Below are 12,809 nucleotides of genomic sequence, written 5' to 3' on the forward strand. Positions count from 1 at the left end.
TCCAGAGAGTGTCCCTGCATGTGGGCAAGGACCCAGCCCCACAACGTGGCTTCAGCTCATCACTGTAAGCAGCAAGGCTTGGAAAGCAAGAGTGTGTCCAGTGGCTGTGAGAGCAACTGTGGGGACAACCTGGAGAGCACAGCAGGGGTCTGTCTCTGAGAGTCTGCATCTCTTTGTTCCTGCAAAGGTAATGACGTTTCTATCTAATGTCGTAGAATTATTGAATCACAGAATATCCTGAGTTGGAAAGGACCCACAGGGGTCATCAGTCTCCTGGCTCTGCACAGACACTCCAACAATCCCACCCTCAGAGCGTTGTCCAAACGCTCCTGGAGCTCTGGTAGCCTTGGGGCCGTGCCCACTGCCCTGGGGAGCCTGGGCAGTGCCCACCACCCTCTGGGGGAAGAAACTTTCCCTGGGATCCATCCCAACCCCCTGGCACAGCTCCAGCCCTTCCCTGGCTCCTGTCCCTGGTCCCAGAGCAGAGCTCAGCGCCTGCCCCTCTGCCTGCCCTCGGGAGGAGCTGCAGCCCCCGAGGAGTCTCCCCTCAGTCTCCTCTGCTCCAGCTGAGCCAGCCAAGTGCCCTCAGCTGCTCCTCACACCCTTCTCCATCTCTGTGTCCCCCTTTAGACTCTCTCCAACACCGTTTGGTTCTTCTTGTATTGTAGTACCCAAACTGCCCCAGGACTTGAGGTGAGGCTGCCCCAGTGCAGAGCAGTGTGACACTCACCTCTCTTGACCAGCTTTGACCATCCTGGCTCCTCACCTCACCCTGCCCCCAGCCAGCCCTTCCAGCAAGCAGAGGAGTATCCAAGTTACACTTGGCCATTGGAAATTGTCAGAGCTTGGGAGGAACAAGGACATTGGGGGCTGAGAAAGGAGGAAGAGCCTGGGGTAGAGCACCCACGAACCTGTGCCAGCAGAAACTCTTTTGGGCTGTCACCCAGGAGGATTTCTCTTTATAAACAGCCCTCCCTAGGTCAGAGAGAGCTTTGGCTGCCCTGTCTGTGGGAGTGACTGACAGATAACAGAATGTGGTGCAGTCAGGGGCAAGAAATGGGTGCAGTGACAGTCAGTGTCCACAGCTTTAATGCACAGCTCTCCTGAGCAAGACAACATAACATCAATAAATAGAGTTAATAATAATAATTAGAGCAGCCCCAACAAACCCAGCTGCCACCAGTTTGGCTTCAGTGTTCTCCGCTGTGCCCTTGTCAGCCAGGGGTGCTGGTGCTTGACTAACGCAGAGGACACAGAAGAAGCCCCTTCTCCCTCCCCTCCTCAGTGGGGATCTGCTGGAGATCTCTGGCTCTCTGGGCAGAGTCTTCCAAGGCACCTGTGGGCTCCCACCCTGCTTCATGCCCAGCATCACGAGGCCTCAGCTGCTCCCACATTGCCCTGGTCCGAGGAACAGGCAGCACAGCCACACGTGCATCACACACCCTCCCGTGCCCGAGGGATGCCTGGGGGCAACTGGCTCTAGCACTGCTTGTGGGGTTCCTCCAGGGTGACATAGGGCACCACGACAGGCCACGAGTCGCTGGGCCAGTATTCCAGCTTGGGCTTGAAGGATGGCATCTCATAGCTGACGTCGAAGTAGATGACCAGAGGGCAGCAGTACAGCAGGGACAGGGCTATCAGCACGTGCCTGGCAGGGAAAACAAAGAGATGTGTTGGACAGGGATAAGTCCATCTGCTGGCATGGCCACCTTGAGACTGGAGCCAAGGGGTGTAGCAGTGGCAGGGGAAGTGGTAAATGGTCCTGTGGTGCACGAGGGCTGCAGAGAGTGTGACTCCTGCCTGTGGGGTTTGTGCCTGGGGGGATGTCCTGTCAGAGCTCTGTGAGCTGGGACGAGGAGAGGACAGAGATGGACAGAAGGAGGGTTTAACCAGGTGGGCATCGGGTTCTTCCCCCAGGGAACCAGTAACAGGACAAGAGGGCACGGTCTTAAACTGTGCCAGGGGAGGTTTAGGTTGGATATTAGGAAGAAATTTTTTCCAGAGAGTAATCAGATACTGGAATGGCCTGCCCAGGGAGAGGGTGGATTCACCATCCCTGGAGGTGTTTAAGGTGAGACTGGATGTGGCATCAGTGCCATGATCAGTGTTGGATCAAGGGTTGGACTTGATGATCTCAGAGGTCTTTTCCAACCTGGTTGATTCTATGATTCTATGGTGTGACACAGGGGACTGTAACCCCAAACCACCCATTCCCCCTTGCCTGGCCTAGCCCAGGTGCCTCTCCCAGCCACCCCTGTGCTTTGTGAGGGTGAATCTGAGTGTGCCACACTTGGGCAGGCTCTGAAATGAGTCCAAGCAAATCTCTGCCTTTCACTTTGGCTGTTAAAATAACTGAGAGAAGGTTGCACTTCACGCAGCTCCCTGGGAGCAGCTGCAGCCCTCGGAGAGCCAGCTGCTCACCTGGAGGGACTGCTGGGACACTTTCACTTGCAAAACAGTGTTTGGTTGGCGTGGAGGAGGAAAGGGATGTTAAACAGTGAATTCAGGGCTGAATCCTTGGGCTGGAGCCAGGGTGAGGAGCAGCATCAATAGTGACAGGAAAGGGAGAGAGGCTTGGGCAGAAATGCAGAGCCTGTCATCCCTGCTGCCACTTTTCTGTAGCTGTGACCCTTCAGCCCCTGAAATGTTTGGGCTGGGGTCCCAGGAGCCCTTACCAGAAGCTGTGGAAGTAGGGGAAGTTGATGGCTTGCCAGAGCCAACAAAGCCACCGGTCACTGATCCAGCTGGTGATGGCCAGGACCCACCACATCACCATGACCGCGGCCGTCCGGTGAACCCGTTTGTCGTTGCACCTGGAAGGCACAGTGAGGGAGAGGGAGCAGAGGGTCATGTTAGAGGGACAGTGAGTTTCAAAGGGGGATGGTTCCCACCTGCACATTCAACACTGCAAACCCCAGCGAGTTCCTTCTGGAGAGTGTTCCTCAGACCACAGGAGCTGGAGAAGTGTGGCTCTGGAGAGAGGGAATCTGACTCTCTCTCTCTCTGTGTGAGGATGGTGCTGGGAGATGCCAAGGCACTCCTGTCTTCTCCCCAGGCCCTGGTGGGTTCTCCCAGCCACACACTAATTCCCCAATGCCCCATGAAGGGGAAAAAGCTGCAGAGATGGCAGTTGAGGAGGAGAATCACAGAATCATTAAGGCTGGAGAAGACTTTTAAGGTCATCAAGTCCGACCATCAACGCAGCACCACCACCATGTTCACCACTAAACCATGTCCTCAAGTGATACATCCACACATTTTTGGAACACTTCCAGAGTTGGTGACTCCACCACTGTCCTGGGCAGTCTCTTCAGCTAAGATTGCCCCATGGATTGTCCCCATTCTTGTACCCCACTGCCCACAGTCCTGCCTGTTCCTCCTCCTGGTCCCTCCCAGGCTGCCCCAATTCTTTGGAGAGCTGACAGTATGTGTGGCTGATGAAGGCTTGGTCTCAATTCACTGTTGTGGACAGAGTCAGTGCCCACCAGGAGCACGAGTGGAGCTGCAGATGACCCCTGCCAGCCCCCTCCTTACTTTTTGAGCTCACGCCTGGTCAGGTAGAGCAGGTGGAAGGCGATGCAGTTGAGCGCGTAGGCATTGAGGGTGGGTTTGACGAAAGACATCAAGGTGCTGATCACGGTGGTGATCCCAGTCAGCCAGTAGAAATGCCTCCTAAAGGGAGGTGGGAGTGAGTGTCAGTGCCCCCAGCGTTCCCAGGAGGGAAGGATGAGGGTGGGAGAGGTCATGCTCAGTCTCTGTGCGGTCCTGGCAGGAAGGCTGAGGTATCAGCCCCCTGGTTAGTCCACGACAGAGAGGAGGGCACAGCCCAGAAAGCAGCTCCAGCACTTTCCTGGTGATGCCAGGGACGAGGCAAATTCACCGGGAGCTCTGCACAGGGAAGGGCTGCAAGGCAGGAGTCCACCAGAGCCCTCCAAACTGGCCGATTTGGGCTGACTGAACAACAATAGGGCTCAGAGGGGCCTTTCACATGCAAATCCCTTCCCAAGTCCCTTCCCCTCTCCCCCAGCCACGTCTCCAGTGTGAACTCCTGGTGACCTCCTTCTGCATGGGAAGAGCAGACTCAGAGCAGGCCTTTGAGAGGCTTCTAACTGGGCTGGCTCGAGGGGCTCCAGCCAGGATGGGACCATCCTTGGAGCAAAGCTCTGCTGGGTTCCTGTTCCTGCTGGTCCATGCTCACCCAGTATCTCCATCCTCTCTCCTGAGCTCACCCAGTACCCCCATCCTCTCTCCTGAGCTCCTCCAGCACAGCAAACCCTCCTACTAAACCTTGAAATGAGAGGTTGTCCTATGGGAAACCCCCCCAGCCTTCAGGGAAAGCTCTCTGTGGATGGCAGAGGATGCTGGAGCAGTTTGACAGCAACGGGTAATTGAATGTTAATGCTCAGGAACATTTGACTCTTCCTCTGCCAGCACCAAGTGATGGAGGGTCTGGTCCCAAAGCCAACCCAGTGACCTCAGTGCTGAACCCTTGCAGGGGAGCTGGGGGGTCACACACCTCGATGTCAATGACCCATCCCTCCCCTCAGAACCTGCACCCCGTGTCCCTCTGAGCCACACCTGGTCTTGATGAACCTGGGGAAGTAAGCCTGGGGGTACCAGAAGGAATATGCCACAGCCAGAGTCCAGAGGATGGAGAGCTCATCCAGGAGTTGTCCCACATAGCTCAGGGTCATGTGAAAGTACATAGAGAAGATGCCTGCAAGGAGCAAGGGCAGCTTGAGTCAGCAAAGCTCCATTCCCTCACGAGCCTGTCTGGCCTGGGAAGTTCTTGGGGGCCATTCCTAAAGGCACGGTGTTCCTGAAGAGCAGGGTGTCAGGAAGATGGTACCAGACTCTTTTCAGTGACAGGACAAGGAGTCATGGCCATAAACTAAAACACAAGGTGTTCCACCTCAGCATGAGGAAGGACTTCTTTCCATGGAAGGTGGCAGAGCACTGGAACAGCTCCCCAGGGAGGGTGTGGAGTCTCTCTCTTTGGAGACATTCCAAACCCACCTGGATGCATTCCTGTGTCACCTGCTCCGGGTGACCCTGCCTGGGCAGGAGGTTTGGACTGGATGGTCTCACAGAATCACAGAATCAACCAGGTTGGAAAAGACCTCTGAGATCCTGGAGTCCAACCCCTGACTCAACACCACCTTGTCCCCCAGACCATGGCACTGATGCCACGTCCAGTCTGTCCTCAAACACCTCCAGGGGTGGTGAATCCACCCCCTCCCTGGGCAGCCCATTCCAGTGTCTGATCACTCTCTCTGGGAAGAAATTCTCCCTGATGTCCAACCTAAACCTCCCCTGGCACAGCTTAAGACTGAGCCCTCTTGTCCTACTGCTGGTTCCCTGGGAGCAGAGCTTGACCCTCCCCAGCTCCTCCCTCCTGCCAGGGAGTTGCAGGGAGTGAGAAGGTCCCCCTGAGCCTCCTCCTCTCCAGAAAGGTCTCCAAAAGTCCCTTCCAACCCCAACTATTCTGTGACTCTGTGAATGGGCCTTGGTGTGGGGGAGGCAGGGGGGATCCCACACACTCAACACCACGGGGATTTACCGGGCTGGAAGGTGCAGGAACCACAACCTGCAGGGCTTCAAACAGAAATGGCCGGTTGGTTCCCCAGCTCAGCTTTCCTGGGGGCTTTGGCCACTGAGAACATCCCAGGGTATCATGTTGGGTACTCTTGGCAACCTGTCTGGTCTTCCCACAGCCTTGGCACCCACCTACGAGGATGAGGAGGCCCGAGGTGAAGTACAAGGGCACGGCCCGGTGCTGACAGTACTGCCGGTTCAGGTAGAGCAGGGTAGGAGAGAGCACAAAGAAGCTCACATTGCTGATCTGGAAAACAAGAGCCACATGCAGCTTTATTGCAAGACCTTGGGCGAGTCCCCAGCCCCACCACGTGCCTCGACATCTCCGTGTGTGAACAGGATACCGATCTCTAGTGGGAAGCAGGGATTGCTCCTGGCACGGGGAGAGGGCAGAGGCGTTTCTGCAGAAGGGAGGCTGGAACTGGAAGGACAGCTATTGCTCTGACAGCAGTGGCTGCAGGCACCTGTGCTCTCCCTGCAGGCACCTCTGGGGCCAGCAAGCCCAGGGTGAGCTGGTTTGCCCCTCTTGGGCGATGGTTTAGCTTCAGCTGCCCAATGTCTTCAAGCAAGATGCCAAACTGCTCTGTTTGCAGCCACCTCCTGTCAACCCAGACCTGCCAGGAGCTCCCTGGGTGGCTGCTGACCCTTCCAGCCAGCTGTGAGTCCCACTGTGAGTGGGTGTGAGGAGCTCAGGCACCACAGCAAACCACGGTCAGCAAAACATCCTTAGCTGGGAGTGGGTGTGGTGGAGAGCAGCATGACAAGCAGGACGTGGGTAGGTGGGAACAGGCAGGATTGAGGTGACATCCTGTGGTGTCATGTGTGAAGCCACCTGGCCTGCAGGGGGGAGGTGCTCTGGACACCAGTAATTACATGAGGTCACCAACCTCCCTTAAACACACCTGACAAATGAACACAGTGGAATTATTCTGCCCTGATTTCCAACTCTGCAAAATTCCTTCATGGACAGACTTTTGATTTGTCTGGGGAGGAGGGGACGGTGCTGGACTGGTTGAAGGTGCCAGTGCTTTGAGGAGTGGAGATGCTGATGGGCAAAATGTGAGAGCTGGGGAGGAGCAGCAAGTGCCCCAAAACTGGCCCTGTCTGTTGGGTCTGGCCCACTCCACCCTGCAGTAACAAGGCAAGGAAGTCTGCACTAATTACCCTCTGTGGGTTCTGACTCTGGACTTTTCACCTGACTCTGCAAACTCAGGAAAGGGATATCACCGGGGCCTCCCCAGGGAAAATCCTGCTTGCTTATGAAATGTTGGGACTGTGGTGCTGTGTTTACCTGCCAGGCAGCTCTTTGGGGCTTTGGAGCCATTTGCAAACCATCAGGGTGACTCTTACCTCAGCCTGGCGATCCTTTCATCTCCCAGCTGGATGCTGACCCAGAACCCACACCTGGAATGTGACATCCACAGGCCAGAGTCCTCCCCCCTCAGCAGCACCAGGTAAACTGCAAAATCTGCACTCGGCTTGTGAGGTCCCCTGGGATCTCAGTTTATGGTAACAGGGCTGCAAATCACAGGGATATTGTCATCTATCTGAAACACACCCTCTGGTATTCCAGAGGGAAACACAATTCACGCCTAATGTAAGGTCTCAATTCCCTTAAACACCGGAGATTAATCTTGATTTTCACGGAGGCTTCCATGAAACGAGTTCATGCTCCCATTAACAGCAATTCTCAGGCCAAATGTATTGTTTTTCCATAGGTGCTTAGAGCCAAATCCAGGCTTATTCCCATCCCAGCCATGAAAAAAGAAGTGCTGCTCCCACTTGCACACTTGAGGTCAAACTGCTCCGAAAAACGATCAAGAAACCACGTGTTAAAGCAACGACTGCATTTCAAACGTTTCTTTCCTCCTGCGAAACGGTTCGGGAGGCTTTGGGAAGACGAGCAAGAGGAGCAGAAAGGGAGGAAAGGCAGCGGAGCGTGCAAGTGCCAGCACGCGCGACAGCGTGAGGAAACACGGGAGGCTGGGATTGCACATGGAGAGCTCTGGATCCCTGCGCTGCAGCGGGCGTTGCAACAGCGCCATTAATTACATGATAGCAGCGTTATCACCTCGTTAATTCGGGACATGATGTGCAAGATCAGATATCGAGAGGGGAGGGATAATCGGGGGAGCCGTGCCAACAGGGTCAGGGAGATAAGAGTGATTCCTTGCAGAGCAGCCAAGCTCTGAGATTAGGGGAGAGCTCCTACCCCTGTGGGGGACAGGGGTTTTCATCACTCGTGGGATCCCAGCCCTGATTTGTAAATGCTGACTTCTGTCTTCCCTCTAGGATGTGACAAGCTCCGTCTCGAACGTGGTCAGGAGGGTTTTGCTCCCAGTACTCCCATTAGGAAGTTTTCCCAGATTTTCTGCTCACTCTGAGACCCCCCAGCACAGCTTCTATTTATACCTGCGTGGGTCGTAGTGGCCGGGAGGCACCAGCTCCCTCTGCCGGGATGCTGGGGGAGATAAGAGAGCGGTGATGGAGCCGAGGTGTGACTGGACATGTGAGAGCCACCCAGCCCTCTGGGTTTCCGCTGGGTGAGCTCACAGCTGTGTCCCACTCCCTTACAAGGGTGAGACACTGCCCCAGGTGCCCACCTAGCCTGGCATTTTGCTTCTTTCGAGGGGAGAGAAGCAAGACTGGGATCAGCAACATGGCTCTAATCCTGGTGCGTGAGTAGGATCATCAGGAGGACCTCCCAGGCTTTTCCATCTCCAGCCTGAGATGGAGGGAAAGACCTGCAGAAAATCTTCATCCCTGACAGGGTGAGACCAGCCTCTGATTGGATCAGGGCAGGACATGCTGGAGGGATCCCTGGGATGGAGGGAGAGACCCACAGGGAACCTCTTTGCATCTCCATCCGTGAGAAGGTGAGACCAGCCTCTGGTAAGGACTGGGGCAGGAGATACTGGTTTGAGCACAGCAGCAGTGCAATGGCAGCTCAGACCTGTGCTAGTCCTTTCTCCAGCCAGGAATTTTCTGCAGTGGAAGGAAATTTCTGCAGGATTCACTGCAGAGTTCACTCACTCAAAGGCCAGAAAACCAGCTTTAGCTTCTAGAGGATCCCACAGGGTCCAGGACAGGAGTGAACACCTCTGAGGCTCTCCAGACTCTGTGCAGCAAGTTCCCAACAGCCAGACCTGTGCAGCAGTGGAGGAGGCTGCATGTCCTGCCATCACAGTGTCCTGCCAGTGCTTTGGGGCAGGAAACAGCTGTTTGGGGGGGTGTTTGGTTCTGCACATGACTTTCTGGGCAGGCAAGAGGGTGATGTGGCTGTGCTGCCAGGGGATTAGCCCTGACACACTGACTGTGAGTCCTGCTCTGGGTGGATCTGGGTAACCTGGGGTAAGCTGAGCTTATCCCACCAATCCACGAAGCATCCAGGAGCTCTGGATACACAGCAGTGTCAGAGCTCCTGCTGCTGCAGAGACACTGCTGAGGATGTGGGTGTCATTACCAGCATCCTGGATCAGTCATTTCAGCAAAGAAACGAGGGCAAAAAGACAAGTCCCTGACTGATGACCCTCGTGGAGCACAATGCTGTTCTCCTTTGAGCAGCCAGAAGACAATAAATTTCTGGGTCACTGAGTCACTATAAATAGGGCTTTGTTGCTGAACTGCATCCAGCCATGAGCCACCATGTATTATTAGGTACTTAAAGATATTGTTTACATTCTTTTCTTATACCCTGGGTGCTTATTTCTAATAAAAAAAGCATCCAAGCCAAGCAGGCCTGAGAGAGTGTGGCTGGCACGGAGCAATTCCCAGCAGCACAGCTGCTGGCACGGAACTGCCCTGCTGGAGCCCCAGGCAGGCTTGGGAAGAAGACATTGAAGAGGATGCTCCGTGAGGAAGCCCTGCTGATTTAGTGGTCCAGCAGGCTTGGGTAGGAGCTGGCTGGATTCCCAGCCTCTGGGCTGGAATTCCCTCTAAAACTCCGGAAAATTGACACTGAAGTCAATATTGAGGTAATTATCTCAACCCTGCAGAGAGGCAGAAACCTGAGCATGGGGAACAAAGGGATGGAGAGGGGAAGAGGAGGAGATCCAGGCTGTTAGGAGCACATCTGGGATAGTGCCCTGAGCCCCAGCTGGATCTGCAGGGTGCTGCCAGCCAGCAGGGATAGCTGTGGAACAGCCTGGTCAGATTTTTATTGTGCCTCCCTTTGGGGCACATCCCTGATCCTGAAAGGGAGCCCAGGGTGTGAAGAGGGGTCCCTGTGCTGCTGCAGGGGGTGAGAGGCAGTGCCAGCCAGGCTGTGCAGCTGCTGAAGGGGTGATGCCCATGTCAGTGATGCTCCTGCCTGCTTTTGGTTACAGGTCTGGCCCTGAGCATGGTGCAGCCCTGGGGTTCTTGTCAGATATTCAGCTAACAGCAATTTTTTGGAGGTTTGCTCCTTTGTCAGCCCTTGTCTGGACAGGAGGTCACACAGCAGCCTGGTGCAGGCAGCTGGCACAGCAGGTTTAGATCTCTGCTGCTTCCTCTGTTTGGGAATCACATCTCAAAATGTAAGCTACAGAATTGGTTCCCTCCACCTGCACAGGCACCTTGCTGAGCTCCATGAGCCTGGAAACAAGGACATCAGTGCAGGGACCAAAAAAAAGCTCTTTCTCTGCTGGGGAAGGGGTGCCCAGTGTCGTAGGGAGAAGAACAAGGGCAAGTTCAACCACTGGAAAAAAATCCTGCAGGGTTTGGTCTTCCCACATCTCAGTTCCTCAGTATCACACTAGTTTGCATCTGTGTGGAAACACACATTGGAAAAGGTTTTCCAGTCCTGGAGGAAAACTGTTCTGTCTGAGTCCCACCCAGTGAAAATCCATCCCAACAAGCCCAGTGCCTCAAAGGTGGTATGGAAACATGGGGGATGGCTGTGACCTCAATCCAGAACCAGGCACCTGGGTAGGATCGTCAGGAACAGCCACATAATTTAGAATCCTGTGCCACAAAACGAGCCAGGCAGCTGAGAGTTAATATTTTATGGGAATCAAAGGGCTTTGGGCCCTAAGTGACATCGTTTTGCATGTGGCCACACCAGCTGGTATCCAGCAGAGAAGTCAGACACATAAGAGCTTTTGAAGAGCTCCTGAGATACTTGTTGGCGTGATAAGGATCCAGAGCCACTCTGCCAGTCTGGGTGTAAATCAGGATCCTTGTGAAAATGGTATCTCAGCTCCAAAGACATGTTTGAAAAGTGCTGACTGTGTACTAAACTAGGACACGAGGCAAATTTATCTCCCAGAAGGAATCCTGACTAAAAACTTCACTTTTCGGTCTTCCAAAACCAAACCCCTTCTAGCCCAAAACACAGAGACCTTTGGCACCTCCCATTCAGAATTACAGAATCATGGAAGGGTTTGGGTTGGAAGGGACCTTAAAGATCATCTCATTCCAACCCCTGCCATGGGCAGGGACACCTCCCACTAGCCCAGGTTTCTCCAAGCCCTGTCCAACCTGGTCTGTTTGAGATGCTGATGTGAGTATTGAGTGATTTCTGGACCTCCTGGGTCGTTATACCTCGCTCTGCATCTCTGAGCCCATCCAACAGTCTCACTAACCAGGCAACAGCACAACACACCCAGCTGGATGCCAGAGGGAAGCAGGATTTGGTCTGGACTGTCAGCTTTTTGTTGTCTGCCTCAAAGAGCAGACAAAGATCATTCACACAGCCCGAGCCCCCTCCTCTGAGACCCCGTGTGGGCAATTAGAGCTGGGGAACTGCAGGGCTTGGCAGAGGGAATTATCCTTATTACAGGCAATTTATTAAAAGCAGGAAATGCTTTAAAAAAAAAAAAAAAAAAAAAGAGGAAGAGCCATTTCCATGAGAACAAGAACTTCTAGTGTTGGACCCTAATTGCCAAAAGTTGTAAACAAGGCCTGTGGAAGGTTGTAAATCCACATGCCTCACACCCCTGCGAGCCTGTAATTGCTCTGAAGGAGAAAGATGTGCTTGGAGAGGCTGGTTATCTCCAGGTTCTCTGGAGATACAGATGCTCCAGCCAGGCTGCAGCCCAGGGACTGGCACTGCCTGCAGCCTGACTGATAAAGGATCACAGGAGGTGAAACTGGCTCGTGCATCAGCTTTCCCCTGTGCTGAGTTCCGGATTCCCAACCTGCCTGACACGGTTCATGGAAGTGCTGCCTCTCATTTTGCCACTCCTGTACGTTTAGCTGGAATATATCAGCCCTGTGTGGGACCTACCCCAGCTGGCAGGAGAGCTGCAGGACTGGTATAACAGGATCTCACAGATCTGGGCGCTGCCAGACTTTTCTCCCTGGGAATCAGCCCCGCACATACCAGGAGTCCCCCCTGGCCCCCCGCACGTTTCGGGAGCAAGTCCCATAATTTACCTGAAGCTCAAAAAAACATCCCCCAAACCAGCACCCTCCAACACCAGGAAGCTCAGAGGAGAGAGCAGGAGGAAAGAAAAGGACGTCCCATCCCATCTGGTGTCCTCAAAGCAGTTCCAGCCTGCCCTGGGATGATCCCACACTCACGGTGTTGTAGTACTCTGCGATCACGGCCGAGCACTCGAAGTTGCCCTCACACCAATCCACCTCGGCACTCTGGTAGGAAAATATGCTTGGCATCGTTGGGCACCTTGCAGGAGGGAAGGGAGAGGAGCAGGTTAGTGCTGCAGACCCCAGGGGAAGAGCAGGATCCCGCTGTGCCCGCCTGGCTCTCGCACACCCCACTGACGTGGCTCGCCTGGCACCGGGCAGCTCAACACAGCATCTTACCCGGCTAGGAAAGACTCATCCTCTTCCCACCACGCTTCATCCTGCAGAATATTTCCTCTCTCCTTGTGATGCAGGAGTTAAAAATCACCCCAGAAAACTCCCTTGACCTCTGAGCCTGGGGGTGGTCACCCATCCATGGCATTAACGTCTCTCGTCGGGTGTCGATGCTGCCACACGGCGCTTCCCCATCTCAGCCCAGTCCTTGTCACCCCGTCTTCTCCCTCCTCTTCACTTTCTCTGTGACTCACACCTTGCTGCCAGGAGGACTTCCCTGCTCTCTGTAGGCTGTGAGCTGCTTTTTGGGAGTGGACAACTCCACGGGGGTTGGTGCTCATTGGCCCTGTTCTCCTAAGTTGTTCCTCAGCATCATCCCGAGGGCTGGAGCTCATCACCTTGTGGGAGCTCAGCCCTGGAGCACCAGCCCAGACCCTGGGTATTCCCAGAGTCCTGGGGCACAGAGCAAAGGCACT

At 54.6% G+C, this 12,809-nt stretch overlaps 1 protein-coding gene across 1 annotated transcript; it reads right to left on the reverse strand.

Moving 5' to 3' along the window:
• Positions 1–1,479: 1,479 nt before the first annotated feature.
• ACER1 (alkaline ceramidase 1) lies at positions 1,480–12,189 on the reverse strand. The gene is made up of 6 exons (XM_050321477.1): positions 12,097–12,189; positions 5,728–5,842; positions 4,579–4,717; positions 3,535–3,672; positions 2,676–2,813; positions 1,480–1,648 (listed from the first exon to the last, which is right to left on the reverse strand). The coding sequence occupies exons 1-6, from the start codon at positions 12,187–12,189 to the stop codon at positions 1,480–1,482; spliced, it is 792 nt and encodes a 263-aa protein (XP_050177434.1).
• Positions 12,190–12,809: the final 620 nt, after the last annotated feature.

Source organism: Myiozetetes cayanensis, unplaced genomic scaffold, assembly GCF_022539395.1.
Source record: "Myiozetetes cayanensis isolate MyiCay16 unplaced genomic scaffold, myiCay2020 scf26, whole genome shotgun sequence".
Lineage (NCBI taxonomy): Eukaryota > Metazoa > Chordata > Aves > Passeriformes > Tyrannidae > Myiozetetes > Myiozetetes cayanensis.